This window comes from Lolium rigidum, chromosome 5, assembly GCF_022539505.1.
Source record: "Lolium rigidum isolate FL_2022 chromosome 5, APGP_CSIRO_Lrig_0.1, whole genome shotgun sequence".
NCBI classification, from domain to species: Eukaryota; Viridiplantae; Streptophyta; class Magnoliopsida; order Poales; family Poaceae; genus Lolium; species Lolium rigidum.
The window spans coordinates 165503991-165526417 of record NC_061512.1 but is presented as its reverse complement, the minus strand read 5'-3'; the positions used below and the strand labels follow the sequence as shown (position 1 = coordinate 165526417).

Below are 22427 nucleotides of genomic sequence, written 5' to 3'. Positions count from 1 at the left end.
GCTTTAATTTAACTCTTTACCCTCCTTGTTGACATTGTACGTTCTTATTCTAAAGAGGCTGACTTTGGAGGTTAATGTGGTACACGTACGGATACTCTACTACAAAATTTCAGTTTTCTTCCTTCACCTAAAATAAAATTGGTCACAATTATTATTACCGCGAACATAAAGCTGAACAAATGATAGAAAAGATATTTCAGATCAAATGCTCCACTAAGAAACGTCCAACGTAAAATGAAGAAGCATTCGTCACACACTTTTACTGATGCTAAAGATGCACCTGTCACAAAATTTTACTAACTGTCATTGGATCAACCTACTTATCCCTAAAGTTATAAAATTTAAAAATAAGTAACTATTCAAATATCTAACAAGTAAATTAAACATGGTGGAACATGATATGGGCCATAACGGAGCTCACCTGCGTCTAGTGGCAGAGCATGACATGGGCCACAACGAAGTGCATGGCACGGGTATTCACTATTCAGTAAGCGGTAAGGACAGATTCAAAAGTCCCAATGCTATCTTGGTTTACGTCTCTATAATCTCTATTGAAGCATCCTTCTGTATGAAGCACTGTCCCCATTGCTCTCCTAGATTGCGTTTAAGATTCTTTTGGTCCAGAAGCAGAACGGCTAAGTACCAGCGGCGATCAAAGCATTCCTTGTAACCTGGTAAACTGAGCAACGGGTTACAGGTACATTGCATATTAACTCGTAGTTCATTTGGCCAATTTGTTATATTATTTAGAACCTTGCTTGTTTTCCTTTGTCTGCCAAGCCCTCCTGGGATCGTTAACAACAGTGCTACTTTTCAGATGTAATTGACTGTGGGAATGCTTAAGTTTAACTCCGTACCTTCATAGTTGACATTGTAAACTCATATTCTAAATAGATTGACTTTGGAGGTTAATGTGGTACACGGATACAAAATTTCAGTTTTCTTCCTTCAACTAAAAACATATTGGATCACTCAGAGCCTCTTCATTTTGACAATTATTATTGAAGTAAACATAAAGCTGAACAAATAATAGAAAAATATCAGATTAAATGTTCCATTATGGTAAGTCCAATGTGAAACGAACAAGCATTCCTCACACACTTTTACTAATGCTAAAGCTGCATCCGTCACAAACTTCTACTACCTTTCATTGGATTAACCTGCTGGTGACTAAAAAGTGCAATATCTTTAGTGCCCATATACCGAAGTCAAAAAGTATTAAATATACCTAACTATTAAATATCTAAAAATTTATACTAAACATGGTGGAGCACGATACGGAACATAACGGAGGTCGTGTGGGCATGGTGGCAGAGCCAAGGGAACACGATAGGCAAACCGAACAAAAAAGGCTGGATGCCAGCCAGGGCAGAGTTTGGCCGATTGTCGATTCAGACACAAGGCATGTAGCAGTCGATTTTATCTGTAGCAAAGCATGAGTATTTAGTAAACGACGCGGATACATTACGAAGTCCCAATGCTACCTCAGGTTCAATCTAATGAAGCATTCTCCTGTCTGAAGCTTTGTCAACACTGCTCTCCTAGATTGCGTTTAAGATTCTTTCGATCCAACCATTCCTTGTAACTTGAAAAACTGAGCACTGGCCGATAGGTTCATTGTACATAGCTCGTAGTTCGTTTGACCAATCTTTTTTTTTTTCAGAGCTTGCTTGCTTTTCTTTGTCTCCCAAGACTGCATGGGATGGTTAGCAAAATGTTCTAGTTTTCAGATGAAGCAGTTGACTATATGGGAATGATTTAGTTTAACTCCTTATCCTTTTGATTGACATTGTAAAATCTTGTTCAAAATAGGTTGACTTTAGAGGTTAATGTGATACACGGATACACTACCACAAAATTTCAGTATTATTCCTTCATAAACAAATAATATTGGGTCACTCGGATTCTCTTCCCTTTTAAAATTTATTGCAGCAAACATAAAGGTGAACTAACAAGGAAAATATTTTAGACTAATTATTCCATGAAGGAATCTAACACAAAACATTTTACTCCATTTTAAAAGTTTTGTGAAAATACTTCCAACTAATTAAAGAAAATCTTGTAATCTCAAAATTCCAGATAGAAATATATAAAAATATAGATGGTTCATCACAAGTACATAATTCATTGAAAGATATTTTCATGGAATTATTTAATTTATTTCTTGTTTATTTGTAGACTTACTTCAAATGTACTTTAAATTTTATAATACAATGTTATTTAATTGAATAAAAGACTACTATTTTTTCCAAGTTTTTGATAAATTTTGCACATTTATTATGCCTCCTGTTTTTTCTGGATATTTTTAATTCATTTAGTACCCTTTACCAACCTTGATTTATGGAATTTCGAAAATATTATTTTTTGCTCACCTCTCATTTTTTGTTAAAGGAAAGCAGGATTTTGGACATCCACCTCTTCCTTATTGTTTGGCTCACTCACCCCTTACGCCTCCTTCCTCTGAGGTGTGACAAATGACCCAACATGCTAAAGCTAGTTTTGTTGGCTTCATTTTCTCCAGAAATAGCTTTGGCCTAGTTTGGCAACGAAGTTTTTATAAAACCAAAGTATTACAAAACCATAGTATTTGACTGCCTGGCATAACAATACTTTAGCGGTTAGGAGATGTTTTTCAATACTTCAAAAATAACATGTTTTCAGAGATAATGAATTATTAATACCACAATCTTTAGTTACAGCCAAACACATCAAATTATTTAAAACTGCGGTATTTTGAGAAATTGTAGTATTGCTAAAATACTTCAAATTTATTTTGCTACCACAGAGGCTTAAACTTTTCTACAAACAACAACGACACCGTGGTGGTATCTGGTTAACCGTATACATTGGAGTCAACAGAGAGGGATCCGGGGTTGGAATTGGTTCAGGATGTAAGTCGGCATGAGCTAGGGAAAGTACATAGAGCCATAGAGGGGGTATGAGAAGATCTGGAAGCTGGTTTCGGGCAGCCTTTTCTCATATGAAAGATTTGGAGATTGACTGGGGAGAAAATTAAGCTACATCTAGTTCCTTTCCATAAGCTAGAAAGAACTGGGCCTAAGCAAGATGACTCATAAGACTCACCAATGATATTTCTACATATTTGTTTCCATTACAATATCCCCTTCTAGCAGTTTAAAATCCTATAGAAGAAAATAACATCAATTCATTTTGGCGTGTTGTTGTGAAATGGAGGCGAGACCTGCACGACATTGAATCTTGGCACCCTGCTCCAGCTTGTCCGATGTTGTGCTACGACATATCGATGCTGGTGTAGGACAGAACGGGTCTTTCTTCTGGACAACACGATCACGGTGCAGCCGTGAGGTGACGTCAGGAGACTTGCCCCTTGGGAGGTGGGGATCCCTGGGCAGCACCTGTAGGATAAATGATGATGTCACGACGGTCCCAAATTATTGTGGATGGAGTGGATGCATTGCCAGTTTTGGCATGGTCCTAGACGACACGACACTATACAATTTGCGAGTTTCCTCGCTGATCTAAACCATAGGTGGAAATTGTTACACTCTCCACAAGCGAAGTGGATTATGACGCATGCGTTGCAGTGTAGTGTATATAATATATGATCTGGCCTTCATCGTTTAGGTCGAGCGATGTTGGTTTAGTGGGCCAAGGAGAAAGCCTTTGCTGGCTGGATCCAACACAATAACACTGGCGTGATATTTTCTCATGAATGTGTTATCTTGGTGTTCCGTGTAATTTAGGATAAAAACATGTGCTTTGGATGAATAGTTCTAGCGATGTCACATACGAGTAGCCTCCAGGCCCCCTCGTTTTGCACGTCCATCTACATTGATTTCCATCATCTTCGGTGGCCTTCTAGCCACTCAGAAGTGGCGGAAACCTCTGATCTTTACATGGTATGTAGTTTTTCTTTCCATGTTAGTCCCTCTGTTCCATAATGCTTGTCGTGATTATACAAATTTGAACTAAAACCATGACAATAATTATGAAACGGAGGGAGTAGTTTAATGTGTCCTTGGTGGCGATGTCTCGATGGTGGAGGCATCGTCCTGTGGAGTAATGTCTTTTGGCCCCATCTCGTCCCGGTGTGACCTTCACAGTTGATGTCGGGGAGTTAGTGGTATCCTGGTTTCTTCCATTTTGTAATATTGTCATTATGGTCTTCTCCTTCCGTGGTACGGTGATGAAACAACTGTTTAACTGCCTGCCATGTGAGGTGTGTGTGTTGAGCCATGGTGTGGTTAGATGGTTTTGTTATCACCCTTGTGGTGGGTGCTCATGTGTCTATTTAGAACCTTGGAGGTTAGTCAATCTTGTTCATATATGGTCTTCTGAGAATTCTTCACCGGATTAATGGAAGATCATCGTGATGCATTTGACGGAACTAGAGATTGTGACTTCATGTAAATTTAGAGCTGCCATTTTCTTTATTGTTGTTGGTTTATTCAATCTGATGTAACATCTTCTGTTAATTAGTAAAGTCAGATGATTTTTCTAAAAAATATTCTGTATGAGAATTACCTCCTTCTCAAAGGCATTGTCTTAGTGCTCAAATCGCTACCTAGTTTGTTTTGGTGTATGTGGTCCTATAGTTGCACTTGATAATAAGGTTGCAGCTTTCTGGCTATACAGACGATGATTTTTTTTTGTTATTAGTCAATGTGTGGCATATTATTGTTTTATTTGTTAAACGTGCGACCGTTACTTTTGAAGAAGACATGGCAGTGTATGTCTTGAACATTTCAAGAGCAGAAGCCGGGAGATAACCTTATATTATCTAAAATAAAAACATACTTTAGCTCTCTGTCTCTCGAAAAAGAAATCTAACAAAATATAGTATCCAGGTTGTCCATTTTAGTTTTTGGTCCAAATAGGATTCGAAATTCCGCTCCTCTCATTCCGATTTTTAACCGGGGATTTAGAATAATTTCACCTAAACTTGTGTTAAGAAAAATAAATATTGCTAGACATTGGAAGTTGGGTTTAGGACCTTCAACCCGATTAGGCACAATCATCGTCATCATTCGGAGGACTCGGTGCTTTCTGAAGGCTAAGTTCGTTCCACTCCTACATATATTTTGTTCTCATTAAAAAAATTATATTTTGTTCTCATTATTTGCGGATAGTGAGAAGAATGATAGATATTGAAAAAATTTAACTCAAAAGAAGATGCATAAGTTTTGTATAATTAGTACTGCCAACTTTAATGTAAGCGAAAAGTTTCGTATGGATACAAGTCTACTGCCATTGCTCTCCTAGATTGTGTTTAAGATTCTCCAGATCTAAAAATTTCTAAAAAGGGAAAAAAAACACCAAATGATCAGTGGCAGCAAGCACGTAAGTGACAGGCAGGTTCGATGTACATGACTGTGCTGTTTTTTTAGAACTTACTTGCATCTGTTTGTCTGCCAAGCTTGCCTTTTGGGAGGAGGCTTTCAGTTGACATCCACAAACTGTGCTGACTTTGCAATTTTGCATTATAAGTACTAGTTGACAATGGAAGCTATTGTGATAAACTGATACCCCTATGGAAGTCATTGGTGCTGACTTTTCTTCCCCCTCATAGAAAATGTCAACCTATGTTTAACATTGGCTTAGTTAAGTTTCCTGCATGCTATGTTCATATTATCCCTAAACCAGACAACCCATGCTGTGTCAACAAAGCAAACGTTGCAGATACATGGATGACATGTTGTGTTACTTAATTTTGTCACCTTTTGGTGGACAAATAGGAAAGGTTTGCATTTGCGATATGTTTGAGTTATTTAATCCGTGAATGAGAAATGAATATTAAGTAAATGTACAATAACATGAAATTTCCATTGGTACACAATGTTGTGCCTTTATGCGGACATGTGGTATCCCTTTCGTAGCTTAGAATGCATTTTGATTTTGATTATCTCATTAGTTCAACTCACGTTTGTCTATTTGAGAGTCTCTTTGACCCGTTTTTGTAACTATTAGAGCAATTTCAATAGTATAGCCAACTGTTGGCTATAACAAGATGTCATATCATTTGTAGTCATCATATAGCTAACATGTACAATAGTTGGCTATAAGAATGTAGTACTTTACTAATATATGGCCCACCTTTCACTCTCACAAGGTGCCTAGGAGCACGTGCAAGAGCTGGCTATTACATAGTAGCATACCTCCCTTCTCTCTCTTCTTCTCTCTCCTCCAACTCATCTAAAATATATTATTTAATGTCTTATAGTCAGCTGACTGGACTCTATTGTACTTGCTCTTATGGCTAATTTGTACAATAAATTATAAAATAAGCACATAAAAAAATTAACAGCCACAAATCGAGGCTTAGTCATCATTATCCTAAAGTTTATTTATTTATTCATCTTGCAGTGGAGCCGAATCAGCCGATACCGCAATGTTTGGCCACTATAGCTAGCCAGACTAGAATTTCTATTTATTCTGCTCCCTCCGAACCAAAATATATGTCCGAGATTTAGTACAAACTTTGTACTAAATCACCGACAGTTATTATGGATCAAAGGGAGTATTAAATATCACAAGTCAACCAGGCAACACGAACTTGAACTAGAGTACTCCAAGATCACATACGACTTTGTTTTCTTTATGCAGTCATGGACGCAGTGATAAGTTACTTAAAGATATGCGGTGCACAAGCATGTAGTTAGAAGAAAACTCTTCAGCTGACACGGCCCACATGGCAACTGCCTATATAAACCACACCATTGCAAACTGTAAGACCCAACACAAAGAAGAGTCTGAAACCTCAAATCCAGAAGAGTAACTTTGTAGATTATCAAGATGAGGGTGGGTGCTCATGATCTGAAGCTCAACGGGATCAAGAGGGCTCTCAAGGAGAAGAAAGCCAGGCTCTACATCATCCGTCGATGCGTCGTCATGCTCCTAAGATGGCATGATTGATCAAACAATTGGGAGCAGTTTTCTTCCCATTTTCTCTTACTAATCTCTCTGACTGGCCAGTCTATTGGCTAAAATTTTGGTCTCTATCTCTGATGTATGCATCAGCTGTATATAACCTGTAAAGGTATGAAGATTAGAAATGAATGTCAAGTTATGTGAGTACTGGTTCCACCCTTTATTCTTGATGTGTTTTTTTTTTTTGGGAAATCTCGGAGGTTTCCATCTTCTTGAAATGTTGGTATGCAAGGTGGAAAATCAAGTAACCAAATTTATACCTACGCCCTTTTGGCGTTGTTCTGCAAATATGCGATGTATTTTGATGCGTCCGACAAAAAAGCGAAGCATCGAGATAACATAAACCAAAATTTTCTTGGCGCAGGTCGGAGTATCTGGCATGTACCATACGCGCACAAAGGTCAGACTAGCAGACTTGCTATGGAATTTGCAATCATTAGCTGGTACTGTATCATTTCCAAGTCTGACACTGATGGTTTTTGATGTTTGATGTCCCATTTGCTCTGAATTCTTCACTCAACTCTTCTATCGTCAAACTGCACATAGCACTATATCTCGGCGGTTTATAAGATAGGCCTTGAGTTTAATTCCCACCTGAATGAATCCAGTTTGTGGGTTTTTCATGCAATCTCAATCGGCTTGCTGTAGTTTCTGATCTAAATTATAAAAACACTATCTGCCTCTGAGTGGCTCATTCTGATCCGCACAAATTCATTGGCTACCCTAACCGCAATTAGAAAAATAAAATTTTAAAAGTTGATCAATCTGTTGGAGCTTGTGGGAGGACTTACCTTTTGGCAAAGTACAACAGTGACTTCCTCGTTTGCGTAATAAAGCCTGATGTCATCCTAGTGAAACGCCCACTTTGGAAAAGCCTGACGATTAGTGCTCTCACTGTTCTACAGTTCTCACGAAGGCGAAAGCGTGGATCTAGCCATCCTTTTTGAGTTGTCTTTTGAGGATTACACATCTTCTAGATCTTTCTTCATAATACGTTCGATGTTGGTGTGTTATTCTTGATCCTGCAAGCAAAATTCGTCTGGAAAAGTAGCCTCTGATGAAGGAAGCTGCTACTGCAACATTTGTCAGATCTGAAAAGAGAAATTCTCCACCTGTTAACAGATCTCAGAACAACCGAAATGTAAAGCCATGAAGGTTACACAATTGTCTTCCGAACAGGCACGGACGCCTGATTCTTTCCAGGAGGGCAGCCCACCTCGCCGCCACTGGAAGCCTGACTGGCGGACGACGGTGGTGTGCTTGACTCCTTGCGCTGCAGGAGCCCTCGCGGCTGGCGGGTTGCGATATTTAGCATGAACATGTCTGCTTCCATTCCTCCCTAGATTGTGTTTACGATTCTGAAGGTTCAAACATTTCCAAGAAAGAAAAACCACTAAAGATTTAGCAGCAGGCATGTAACTGACAGGCAGGTTCAATGTACATAACTGGAGGTTAATAAGCAGAGTCAGTCAGATGCTTTGTTTAGAGCGTACTTGCATCTGTTTGTCTGCCAAGCTTGCCTTTTGGGAGCAGGGTTTCAGTTGACATCCAGAACTGTGCTGGCTTTGCATAACAAGTAGTTGACTGTGGAAGTTACTGTGATACCCATGTAGAAATTATTGGTGCAGTGGTGCTGACCTCTCTACCTCCTCAATTTTTTTTAACCTAAGTTTGACATTGCCTTAGTTAAGTGTCCTGCATGATCTGTTCAGATTGTCCCTAATACAGACAACCCATGTTGTGTCAGTAAAGCAATCGTCGACGATATATGCTTGCCATGTTGTGTTACTTAATTTTCTCACGTTTTGGTGGAAAAAATAAGAATGATTTTTTCCTTGGCAATATATATATTTGCACTGTTTAATCATTGAATAAAAACTAAATTTAGGTATGCACTATGGCATGAATTTCATTGGCACACATTGTAGTGCCTCTATGCGATATCCCTTTCCCAGCTTAGTCATCCTTATCAAAAAGTTTATTTTCTGATTTATCCATTGTGCGGTGCAGATGATGCACAAAGTGAATAGTCTATTATTTATCATTGGGTCAACCAGGCATCAGGAACTTCAACTACATTATTCCAAGATCACATAAGACTTTCTTTTCTTTATGCATACACGGACTCAGTGATAAGTTAATTAAAGGGTATGTGTTCATATGCATGGAGTTAATAAAGCGCCCATTATCGAAAAATATGCATGGAGTTAACACTGGTGCTCTGATTTTTTTTTTCGAAATGGGGATCAACCCCTGCCTCTGCATCGAAAAGATGCATACGGCCTTTATTTCTTTATTAAAAAGTAGCCAAGTCACAACGTTAAAATTATTACAAGTTTTCACGGATCACTCAAGGTTGATACATGTATCAACCATCTAAATAGGGATAAACGGGAGACGCACCCACTGGAAACTGCCCTTTAAAAAAAATGTCATGGCAACTTCCAATAGAAACCACAACGTTAGAAACTCCAAAACCCAACACAACCAGAGTTTGGAATCTCAAATCCAAAAGAGAAACATTCTCTAACATTTTTTTCGATAAAGGAAATATATTAATATCAAAAGATATCCATTACACCCAACCTCTGCAACAACGGAATGCCCTAATGGCATTACGGATGCACATAGCCAAAAAAGAGAAACATTCTCTAGATGATCAACATGAGGGTGGGTGATCATGATCTGAAGCCTAATGGGCTCAATATATAGGGCTTTCAAGGAAAAAAAAAAGGCTAGGATATACATCATCAGTTGATGTGTCATGATGCTCCTAAGCTGGCATGATAGACCAAGAAATTGGGAACAAATCTTCACATTTTCTCGTACTAATCTCTCTGACTGGCTAGTGTATTGACTCAAATTGTTTGCTGTATCTGTGATGTATGCAAGAGCTGTACATTGTTTGTCAAGATATTAAGAATTGAAATTAATAAAAAATGATGTGAGTAATGTTTCTACCTCCTTTCCTGACATTGTTTTGCGAGAAATTCGGAGGTTTACCCCTCCCTTACTTTCTGGCTTTCAATTTTTCAAGTTAGTGAAATCAAGCGTTGATATTGATTTGTCCATCATTAGTTGGTACCATTTCCATGTCCGACTCTGACATATTTTGATGCTTGATGCCGAATCTACCAATTGCTCCGAATTTTCACCCCACTATCCTCTCACCAGACTGGCATGGAGCGCGATAGCTAAGCTGTTTATAAGACAGATGATGAGTTAAAATCCTACTGGATGGATCAGGTTTTCACATTCGATGCAGCCTTGATCAGCTTGCTCATGTTTCCTTTTTCAATAAACTGCTCATGTTTCCTAGATCAAAATTACAAAACACAAACGCATTGGAGCAAACATTTCTATAGCTGAGACTTGAGATCATATCATAGCTGGAATGAGAGTTTGGTTTTTGCAAAAGGTGATAATTGGGTTAGTGCTTGTGGGAGCACAGAGCTTTTTGCAAAGTACAATAGTGGCATCCTCGTTTGTGAAATAAAGACTGATGATAAGTGCTCTCACTGTTCTACAGTTCCTAACAAGACAAAGGCATAGATTATCCCTCCTTTTGGGGGGTTTCTTTTGGGGATTGCACATCTTCTAGATCTTTCTTCACATGGTTGGTTACTTGGCTCTGGCTTGTTTTTATCTTGGTCCTTCAACCAAGATTTGTCCTATGAGGAGTGCTTCGGTGCCCCCCTTAGCTTCATGGTTCTGAAAAGTTTGAGCTGCTTCAGCTTTTTTTTTATCTGTGGAAAAGCTTTTGGTACAAATATATGGAGTTGATTCCGCGGAATAGGAAAACACGGAGCGGCTGTTTATTTACATCTTACTGCCACCGGTAAGTGACCAAAACGTTACACACGTCTTATCTTTCTCCCCCCTCCTCTCCCGGGCATGTTTCCCAGCGCCCAGACTATTTTCCGATTTGCCAATGCTCTGTAATGGATAACACCCTCCTTTTATTTTCCCACGCTGCCTCACCCAGGACGAAGTTGGTTGAGGTGGCCACAACAAGCTTCTGGCGGCAGCAGCATCGAGTTACAACTCGATTTGCGCGGCAATGCGAACGAATCAGACAAGTTTGACTCCGATGGAAGGTACGTTGATTCGTTCGCCGGCGGCCTCAATTCGGTGGCGGCAGGCGTGAACCGCGTTGCGGTGAAGTCAAATCGGGGAAGAGTCTGGGCGTTGGGAAACATGCCCGGGAGAGGAGGGGGAGAAAGATAAGAAGTGCGTAACGGTTTGGTCACTTATCGGTGGCAGTGGGACGTAAATAAACGGTGATTCGTGTTTTCCTGTTCTGCGGAGCTAACTCCACCTATTTGTACCAAAAGCTGAAGTAGCTTCACAGATAAAAAAAAAGCTGAAGCAACTCTAACTTTTCAGAACCATGGAGGTAGGGGGGGCCACCGAGGCACTCCTCGTGTCCTATAAACTCATGCCTTTTAGAGGATTAGCCTGCTACAATCTTTGTCAGATAAAAAAAGAGAAATTATGCATGCGTTATCCTTCTTGTTAAGATCAGAGAGGCCGAGGGCATGAGCAATGGTGGCATACACAACTAGTTGCTCTATGTAAAAAAGTTGTCAGAAGCAACATGGTTAATTTTATATCTCCAATGGAAGCTACAACTTTAGTGAGAAAAAAGAGAGAAGGAATCCACAAATATGACACTATGTATCTCTTTCTCTCTCCAAAAAGCATGCTTTTAAGGCTGAAGATCCCACTTCGTAAAGAAGAGGCTACCTCCTCATCCGAACCTACTTTGGACCACCCAAACCTAGTTAAAGGTGTGAAACAGTAGCTCTAGGGCAGTGCATTGGGCATGCCCTGAAATGTAAAGCCATGCAGGAGATTGCAGTATATACTCAATACCAAGTGATATCTTGCTGATGGAATTATTCTATTCCCTCCACAATCAGACATGCCTTTTGCTTTTCCATGATGACAATTGTTATGATGTTGTACTTTTAGTTGTGTCAGAGGTAAGATTTCCAAATTTTGAAATTCAGTACTATGTACATACTTGAGTTCCGTATAATTGTTTTTTCTTGAGCATGCATCTAAATACATGCCATAAAGAACTCTTAGATTATAAGGAGTACTCCATGATGGTGAAAGTACAACAAGAACAATTTAAAGCCAAAGGTCTTCAAAACTGATAGAAAGGATAAAGCAAGAAACAGGCCTACAAAACCTAACAATCAAGAACAAACCTAAGCTATAGTAACAGAACATGAAAATGCAGATTCAGCTTAGGCAGAGGTCGGCACATCATAGGTGGTCCTGCCTGCATTTAAATAAATTTTGGAGGAAAGAAAACAAATATTCAGTTCAGTATGATAACACTTTGTTCCAAATCTTGTACACATTCCATATTACTAAAATTATGTTGAGAGAATGCGTGCTTTTTGCCATCCATACCTAATTTTTCACATTCACAAATAGCATTGGAAAGGTAACACTTGCTTTCCTAGTACTGCGAAGGTCTCTAACTTTGATAACTTGGAGAAATATAGGTTTGCCCCTCATCAGTCATCACTTATCAAATGAACCAGATAGTTTTGTATGGAAGCTCTCTTCCACTGGTATTTTCTCAGTTAAATCTTTGTATGCTGATTATTTGAATGGCCATACGGTTTTTTTGAAAAAAATACTTGTGGAAGATAAAGGTACCACTCAAGATTAGGATCTTTATGTGGTTCCTTTATAACAAGGTGATTTTAACAAAAGATAACCTGGCAAAACGAAGATGGAATGGATGTACTGATTGTGTCTTTTGCGGTCAAAGAGAAACAATAGATCATCTTTTCATTTCTTGCCATTTTTCTCGCTTAGTTTGGAGAGTAGTACATTTTACTTTTAGTATACCTCCACCCATGAACATAACTAATTTGTTTGGTAATTGGTTAAATGGGATTGATAAAAAAACAAAGGAACGAATCCGTATTGGGGTTTGTGCTTTAGTTTGGACAATTTGGAATTGTCGGAATGAGGTCGTTTTTAATAGGTGTGCTAATCCAAATTTCTTACAGGTTATTCACAGGGCGGCTTCGTTGATTCACCTATGGTCATACCTCCTCCCTGTGGAGCAGCGGGAACCTTTGGATACCGGATGCAATCGTTTGATGGCGGTCGTTCGGGCTATTTTCAGCCAGGGTGGCTGGTTGCAATCTAGACGCATTGGAGATGGCACTTAGACTTTATATGGTTTCATCTTTCTTTCTGTGGCTGATTTTTACAGCCACTTTGATTGACCCGTGAGCGGGGTGTAATATCTTTTTGCTGGATGTTTTGATACTTTAAAACAATGCCATAATAAAACGGCCGTGTGCATCTTCTAGATGCAGAGGCTGGGGCTCTAAGCTCCCATTTCGAAAAAAAAATCAGTCATCACTTTGTCGAAGTTTAACTGTGCTTGATCGACTCTCTGCACTAGCATGCACTGATTAAAAAGAGATGCTTACCTGCACTAACATGGACTGCTTACAAACAAATGCTTACCCTTCAACTCTCACCCTAACCACCCTGCCACAAACATCCTCCCCTCCTCCTCCCTCGCCGCCGCCTCTATACACGGCCAGGCAAAGCCTGATCGGCGGCGTCGACGGGGATCTCCTCGTCCTCTTGCTCATAGAATCAGCGAGAGCTGACGCCTAGGCTTGGCCGTGGCAGTTCGGCGGGCGCCACGGCGGGGCGCCCCATTTCAAAAAAAAATGGCGGGGCGTCTTTGCCGGCAACGCGACAGATGGCTTGGCACACCATCCTGGTCGCGGAATGCCGTGGTTTCAGGATGCAGATCGGGTGGCGCCCGGTGGCGGCTGGCGGCGGGGGCTCTCTCACGCGGCAGATTGGGTGCCCTTGGCGACGCGTCCATGATTGGTAGCTCTCGTCGAGCCCCCTTGAGTCCCTCTTCCAGTGGTGTTCCCTCCATCTGACGGTGCTTATCGCCGTCCCGGTGAGGGGATGTTGTTCCAGAGTTGGTGGCGGCAGAGGTCTCACTGACCAGCCAGTGGATGCGGGGTGGTCTCCTTCCACTGGAGGTGGTCAGCTTGGTTACTCTGATGTACAAGTGGCGGGACAGCATATTGGTTTAGCATATCCGGTTGAAAACCCTAGGTTTTGGCTTTGGCCCGAGCCGGAGATGGCGATGACTTGTGCGTTTTTGAAGGCATCATTGAGGTGAATCTCCCATCTCCTTCTGATACCCTCCAGGGGAAACCACTGATCTATGAATCTAATGATGGAGAGGCATGTTCATCGTTCCCCTCCTTGGGGCAATAATCTTGGAGGTGTGCATTGCGGTGTACTAGTGGTCGTTCCCCTCCTAGCGCTTCGACGACGGTGAGACTCCGCAGCGTGGTGCAGCGGGGTCTTGACGGCGGTTGCGTGATGTCGGCACGTTCAGGGAGGAAGTGTTATCTGGCGTTGTAGTGACATCGATGCCAGGAATCACGAAGTTTGTGCGGATATTTATCCTGTGAATTGCTCGGCGGTATGATGGTGGTGACGGCTTCCTCTAGCGTGTGCATGATGTGCTCAGTAAGAGTCTGTTAGTCCGGATAAACTCTTCCCTTGCGCTTAGTGGGTGTCTCGGGGTATGCGATATTCCCGTTTCTTAGTTGATGGTTTTTTTTTTGTGGTTCTAGGTAATAAGGCCATGTTGGCATGATCTTCATCCATTGTTAGGTTTGTAGGTATTGCGTGGTGGTTTTGGATGTTTTGATGTATGATCTTTATCAGACCTTTGTTGAATAAAATAATAAATATGGTTGTACGCATCGATTGATGCAGAAGTTGGCATAGCCTCCCTTTCGGAAAAAACCCTGCAACTACCACTTCTATTTATTCTGTTTCATCAATATCTTTTTTACTTATTCTTTTCACATCTAAATGGTGCATGCTTCTTTAGTACATCCAACAACAATCTGCAAAATAAGGCTTATGTGCATAAACCTAGCTTGACATCACAAAAAGATTAATAAAAATATTTGAGCCCGATCAAGAGCAAAATAAACACAGATGATAAAAAAGAATCTACATGGAGATAATTAGGTGTGAAGGTGGAGAAGCACTTTGCATATAAAGAGGCACGAAATCCACATTTTACTAGCTAGACATCACCATCAGGAGCAGTACAAAATTCCCAGCCTCTTTCTTTGACGAACTGACCCATTGATTCCACTCCTCTCACCAACCATTACAGCAAAATAAACAATAAGGAGAGAGAGGCACACATCAATGGTGACACAAAGGCCCTACATGATTGAAACAGAACTTGATACATTTTGGCCCTACCATCTATGACAATATCAACCATTCTTTCATTTCTTATTTTCCCTTAGAAGCACTGGTACAAGTCTATGGGCTGGCTCCATGTGCTGCTGGTGCCAAAAATGTCGCAGGCACTGCTTGCTGCGGTACCCATGGAGACAGGATTTGTAGCGTTGGTGATTGAGTTCATGCAGTAGATGATCTCTCCTAGGGCAGACAGTCTGGTCTCTAGCTCCACCTTCTGTGTGTGCATCACTGAATTTTGAGCTTTCACTGCCACAAGGTTCTGGGTGGTCATGCTCAGTGCCATGCTGAGTTGTTGCTTCTGGTTCTTCAGCTGATCCACCTGTTTTTGGAACATACAATATTCTTCTTAGCAAGAGCAAGATCAAGATCGTTATTGGAAAAAGTAACATGTATATAACTTTTTTTTATCATGTTCTTGTTATTTTTCTTTGGAAGGTGTGATACTCCTAGTTTGGTGAAAACACAACCTATGTGACTTTGTAGTGTTGTTGGAACTTGGAAGTAGGAGCGTTAGGTATGAGGAGAATTCACAATAATTGAGTTTTGTCCGAGCAGATATTTCAAATGGACCTTTGTTTTCATGTATTTTTCTTTTCACCTGCACATGAGTGCAAGCTCTCATAAATAATATACTAGATTATATAGGACAATGAAACAATAAAATTAGATTTAAATACTAGACTTGTGTGCACTTATAAGTACTGTAGCATATTTGTAACTTGTAGGAGTATGACTAACCTGTGAAGAGAGGTCGTCGAGGTGTTGTTGCTTCCGCACCCTAGAACGGCGCGCTGACTCGCGGTTCGACTCCTTCCTCCTCTTTCTCCTCTTCTCCATCTGAGCTCGGAGGTCCGGGGAATCCTCCTCGGACCTGGAACTTCGGGTCCCCTGGCTCGACCCAAACGAGGTCCCACTTGACATGGTCACCTCTCAGCAACTTTGGCGTAGGCACACCAATTTCACTTTCCCTTATTTCTTATAAGTACAGGTTGTACCGTTACTGGGTGCCTCACTTACTAGCTTTGATTATTTTGTTAAAGAAGAAAAGGCTTAGTTTAACACCAAGGAACTGCAACTAAAGGGAGCTTAGGGAGAAGACGTAGAACCAGTAGAGGAAGACAACGGAGAAGGACTGGACAAGGCGAGTGATCGCTGAGCCGACCATAAATCCGGAGTGAATATGCTCACAGAGGACCAGCAACAACATCTACACACGCTAATACGGCTCCTCTGCTAGTCTATCATCAAGAACACACCGCTCTTTTATTTACCTTGCAAATTTATCTGTTTTTGTTTTCAGGACAGATAAACGTGTTGGTTATATGTGGCCAAGATTTTGGCAGAACCTCCCCTGAGATCAAACTGATTTCGAAGGAAATTTTGGCAGAACCTCCCCTTGGAAACGAAATAGTAGCAGAGAATTTTTTAGCAGAACCTCCCCCTGGAAATGGATGAACAGAGAAGAATTTTTTGGCAGAACCTCCCCTGGAATGGATGATTCAACAAGAATATTTGAGCAGAGCCTCCCTAACGGAAATTTAAGATCTGAGAAGAAAGATAGGATGTTAAACGAGAGATTGGGCTCAGGTGGCAGGCCTGTGCCCAGTTTGGGCAAGCTTAGGAAGCAGCCAAGATTCCCTCAAGTTGGCATTAACAAAAACAGTCTGTGCTGTTACTTGCTAGGAGCCGAGAGGGATGAAACCTTGCAAGGAAGCTGGGGAGGAGGGGAAAAGGGAATTGAAGCTTGGTAGAGTGGTGCAATTTATAGCCAGAAAACTTGGGGTTTTAGTGAGGGAAATAATTGTGGGAAAAAAGAAAATGGCTGTAGTGGACAGGAAAGCAGAAAGAAGGAGAGATGCATTTGGAATCTTCCGTGGCATCTGCTTGTAATATCAGGAATCTTTCCGTAGTGGTTGGCCTGATTTTTCTGTCCCTAGTTTGATTGTCTGTGACATCATCTGTGGTGTAGCAATTAGCAGAAACTACTTTTGGAGTAAAAAAAATAGAGCGTGACAGTCAACCTAAAAGTTATCTTCTTAGACATAATTAAGCTTTCCCCTGTTGTAAAGGATTGCATCATCAAGTGCGAGCGAGGAGAAGATAAACTTCTTTCCATTTTATTTGTGTGTTTTGATGTACCTCCAGAAGTTATAGGTGCGATCATCATTTTTTTTTGAATTTTGATCAACATTTAGTTGTTAATTAGGTTTGGACAGACTGAATTAGTCGTGCCTCTAAGATCAAATGGTGCTCGCACTAGAGAGCCCCGTGAGTCTGTCGCACCTCCGAGATTGACATCGTGTTTGTAAGAGCATCTCCACTCGTGCCCCCGTCGAGGCCCCCGGCGAGCGTTTTTTCCATCCGGACGGCGTAATTCGGCCCAGTCGCGCCCCCGGTTCCTCGTTTTCGTCCGGATTTGGCCCTTCATCCATCCGGCGAGCCCACGCCACCCCGGCCCCCCGGGGAGCGCTCGGGGACTCCGGACGAGTGAAAAGCGGGGAAGGGCCCGATCTGTAGGTGACTCGACGCACGAACCCCACCGCCACGTCGCTCAAAATCTCCCCCACCCCTCGTATCTCTCTCGCCGCCGGCACCACCCCGCCGGCTTGTTGCCCAGATTCCGCCGCCCCTCCTTCCCCACTTGCCTATATTCCACCGTCTTTGGACGACGGCCTATCTGGCTGCTCTTCCGCCGGCCTGTTTTCCGGCCTGCTTGCTCCTCGTCGCTCGCGGCTCGGGTTGCCTCGACCACGCCCGTCAGGTGTTCGTCCATTTGCCTCGCCGGCCATGGACTCGGACGAAGAGGAGGAGCAGATGTTCGTCGAGCTTATGCAAGAAGAGATGGCAGCAGCCGCCCAAGACGACGAGCACATGATGATCCTTGGTTGCTTGGCAAGCATGTACGCCGGACTGGCAACTGGTCGACGTGGTGGGTCGGCACGAGGTCGCCGGAAGTGCAAGCCGAGACAGCGAATGGAGGGCTGATGCATGTTGTACGCCGACTACTTCGCCGACAATCCATTGCACGGTGAGAGTGTTTTCCGGCGTCGTACTCTTGTTTGCCGAACTTGTTAAATTTTATGTTGAATTTGTTTGAAATATGTCAAATGGTCGAGGTTGGGGGTTTCCTGCCGGGGGGACGGCTGGAACTTCGGCGCTCCCCACGCCAAATCTTCATCCAATCCGGACGAAAATTTTGCCGGATTTGGGCGTGGGGAGCGTCAACGAGTGGGGATGCTCTAAGGTGTCGGTTTTGATTGCTTTAGTGACGCCATAGGCTGGCCTGGTTTCTGGCCTCCGTTGATGTCCGTCGCAGATGTATCTGTATAGACCATTTTTTTTACCGACTGGTTAATTCGTGTTGTTTTTTTATATAAAAGTCATAGCTTCCACCAGTTGCTCAAGAAAATAGAAATCTTTTATTTTTTGCGGAAAATTGACAATTCTTTAGATATGAATAATTTCTTGTACAAGTAATTCTCATTTTATCATGACATAATAATGACAGAATTTTCACATGGCCAGTCGAAGTATTCTCCAAAATATAAGTTATCAAAGTTTAGAAAAATGTTTGATCATATAATTTGTGGATCAAAAACTAAAGATCAAAGCTGCACCTGCTCTTACAACTTTCTACAAATTCTCATCAATAAAAGACATCTTTGGTGGCTTGTGTTGAAAAAAAAATGGTGCTTTTAGTTTTCAAGTTAGCGACTTGATTTTTGTTTATCTCCCCACCACATACACCATATGTCTTTTTCTTTATGAATGCACACAAAAGACACAAACATGTATATTGAGCCAAAACGACATCCCCAAACGTAGTGGTACCTAAATAATTAAATTTTCATTTTTATTAAAAATGATATTATATTTAATGGATAGACATTATTTTTATGATAATTTTGATATCTAATTTGTATTTTTCTCATATAAACTGAATTTGATATGAATTTGGAAAGTTTACACACTTTTCTAGAATTTGAATTTAAAACGGAATTACGTTTTGTAGCTAGGCAGACTCTACCGACAGTCATTGACAGGTGGTCCAGTGTCCACGTCAGGTGCAACATGGGCATCGACCGAGGCAAAATTGATGACGAGGCTGAGGATACGGTGGCCTGCGGGATGTCGACGACGGCGCTGTCGTTCCCGGGCTCGCGTGGATGGCCGACTGGTTCCATTCAAACTAGCACGTCACACAGAATCTAGAGGTAGCGGCGCCGCTAGATAATGGTCACCAAAGCTTGGCGGGGGATGGCGTGTAACTCACACGTTCGTTGGGAACCCCAAGAGGAAGGTATGATGCGCACAGCAGCAAGTTTTCCCTCAGAAAGAAACCAAGGTTTATTGAACCAGGAGGAGCCAAGAAGCACGTTGAAGGTTGATGGCGGCGGGATGTAGTGCGGCGCAACACCGTAGATTCCGGCGCCAACGTGGAACCTGCACAACACAACCAAAGTACTTTGTCCCAACGAAACAGTGAGGTTGTCAATCTCACCGGCTTGCTGTAACAAAGGATTAACCGTATTGTGTGCAAGATGATTGTTTGCAGAAAACAGTAAAGAACAAGTATTGCAGCAGATTTGTATTTCAGTATAAAAGAATGGACCGGGGTCCACAGTTCACTAGAGGTGTCTCTCCCATAAGATAAAAGCATGTTGGGTGAACAAATTACAGTCGGGAATTGACAAATAGAGAGGGCATAACAATGCACATACATGTCATGATAAATATAGTGAGATTTAATTGGGCATTACGACAAAGTACATAGACCGCCATCCAGCTGCATCTATGCCTAAAAAGTCCACCTTCAGAGTTATCATCCGAACCCCTCCAGCATTAAGTTGCTAACAACGGACAATTGCATTAAGTATTGCGCGTAATGTAATCAATAACTACATCCTCGGACATAGCATCAATGTTTTATCCCTAGTGGCAATAGCACATCCATAACCTTAGGGGTTTCGTCACTCCCCCGCATTCACGGAGACATGAACCCACTATCGAGCATAAATACTCCCTCTTGGAGTTACTAGCATCAACTTGGCCGAGCCTCTACTAATAACGGAGAGCATGCAAGATCATAAACAACACATAGGTAATAACTTGATAATTAACATAACATGGTATTCTCTATCCATCGGATCCCGACAAACACAACATATAGCATTACAGATAGATGATCTTGATCATGTTAGACAGCTCACAAGATCCAACAATGAAGCACAATGACGAGAAGACAACCATCTAGCTACTACTATGGACCCATAGTCCAGGGGTGAACTACTCACTCATCACTCCGGAGGCGACCATGGCGGTGAAGAGTCCTCCGGGAGATGAATCCCCTCTCCGGCAGGGTGCCGGAGGAGATCTCCGGAATCCCCCGAGATGGGATTGGCGGCGGCGGCGTCTCTGGAAGGTTTTCCGTATCGTGGCTCTCTGTACTGGGGGTTTCGCGACGGAGGCTTTAAGTAGGCGGAAGGGCAGGTCAGGGGGCGACGCGAGGGGCCCACACGACAGGGCCGCGCGGCCAGGAGGTGGGCCGCGCCGCCCTGGCGTGTCGCCGCCTCGTCGTCCCACTTTGTTACGTCTTCGGTCTTCTAGAAGCTTCGTGGCAAAATAGGACCCTGGGCGTTGATTTCGTCCAATTCCGAGAATATTTCGTTACTAGGATTTCTGAAACCAAAAACAGCAGTAAAACAAAGAATCGGCTCTTCGGCATCTTGTTAATAGGTTAGTTTCAGAAAATGCACGAATATGACATAAAGTGTGCATAAAACATGTAGATATCATCAATAATGTGGCATGGAACATAAGAAATTATCGATACGTCGGAGACGTATCAGCATCCCCAAGCTTAGTTCTGCTCGTCCCGAGCAGGTAAAACGATAACAAAGATAATTTCTGAAGTGACATGCCAACATAACCTTGATCATACTATTTGTAAACATATGTAATGAATGCAGCGATCAAAACAATGATAATGACATGAGTAAACAAGTGAATCATAAAGCAAAGACTTTTCGTGAATAGTACTTTAAGACAAGCATCAATAAGTCTTGCATAAGAGTTAACTCATAAAGCAATAAATTAAAGTAAAGGTATTGAAGCAACACAAAGGAAGATTAAGTTTCAGCGGTTGCTTTCAACTTGTAACATATATATCTCATGGATAATTGTCAACATAGAGTAATATAACAAGTGCAATATGCAAGTATGTAGGAATCAATGCACAGTTCACGCAAGTGTTTGCTTCTTGAGGTGGAGAGAGATAGGTGAACTGACTCAACATAAAAGTAAAAAGAATGGTCCTTCAAAGAGGAAATCATCGATTGATATATTTGTGCTAGAGCTTTTATTTTGAAAACATGAAACAATTTTGTCAACGGTAGTAATAAAGCATATGCGTTATGAAAATTATATCTTACAAGTTGCAAGCCTCATGCATAGTATACTAATAGTGCCCGCACCTTGTCCTAATTAGCTTGGACTACCGGATCATCACAATACACATGTTTTAACCAAGTGTCACAATGGGGTACCTTCATGCCGCCTGTACAAAGGTCTAAGGAGAAAGCTCGCATTTTGGATTTCTCGCTTTTGATTATTCTCAACTTAGACATCCATACCGGGACAACATGGACAACAGATAATGGACTCCTCTTTAATGCATAAGCATGTGGCAACAATTATTATTCTCATATGAGATTGAGGATATATGTCCAAAACTGAAACTTCCACCATGAATCATGGCTTTAGTTAGCGGCCCAATGTTCTTCTCTAACAATATGCATGCTCCAACCATTAAGGTGGTAGATCTCTCTTACTTCGTACAAGACGGACATGCATAGCAACTCACATGATATTCAACAAAGAATAGTTGATGGCGTCCCCGTAAACATGGTTATCGCACAACAAGTAACTTAATAGGAGATAAAGTGCATAAGTACATATTCAATACCACAATAGTTTTTAAGCTATTTGTCCCATGAGCTATATATTGCAAAGGTGAATGATGGAATTTTTAAAGGTAGCACTCGAGCAATTTACTTTGGAATGGCGGATAAATACCATGTAGTAGGTAGGTATGGTGGACACAAATGGCATAGTAGTTGGCTCAAGGATTTTGGATGCATGAGAAGTATTCCCTCTCGATACAAGGTTTAGGCTAGCAAGGTTATTTGAAACAAACACAAGGATGAACGGTTCAGCAA

At 41.6% G+C, this 22427-nt stretch overlaps 2 protein-coding genes across 2 annotated transcripts; one reads left to right on the top strand and one right to left on the bottom strand.

Moving 5' to 3' along the window:
• Positions 1 to 6774: 6774 nt before the first annotated feature.
• Positions 6775 to 6894, top strand: LOC124651865 (small polypeptide DEVIL 4-like). The gene has a single exon (XM_047190888.1). The coding sequence runs from the start codon at positions 6775 to 6777 to the stop codon at positions 6892 to 6894; it is 120 nt and encodes a 39-aa protein (XP_047046844.1).
• An 8098-nt stretch (positions 6895 to 14992) lies between these two features.
• Positions 14993 to 16948, bottom strand: LOC124654316 (bZIP transcription factor 11-like). Its single transcript, XM_047193327.1, has 2 exons — positions 15949 to 16948; positions 14993 to 15529 (listed from the first exon to the last, which is right to left on the bottom strand). The coding sequence occupies exons 1-2, from the start codon at positions 16129 to 16131 to the stop codon at positions 15251 to 15253; spliced, it is 462 nt and encodes a 153-aa protein (XP_047049283.1). The 5' UTR covers positions 16132 to 16948; the 3' UTR covers positions 14993 to 15250.
• Positions 16949 to 22427: the final 5479 nt, after the last annotated feature.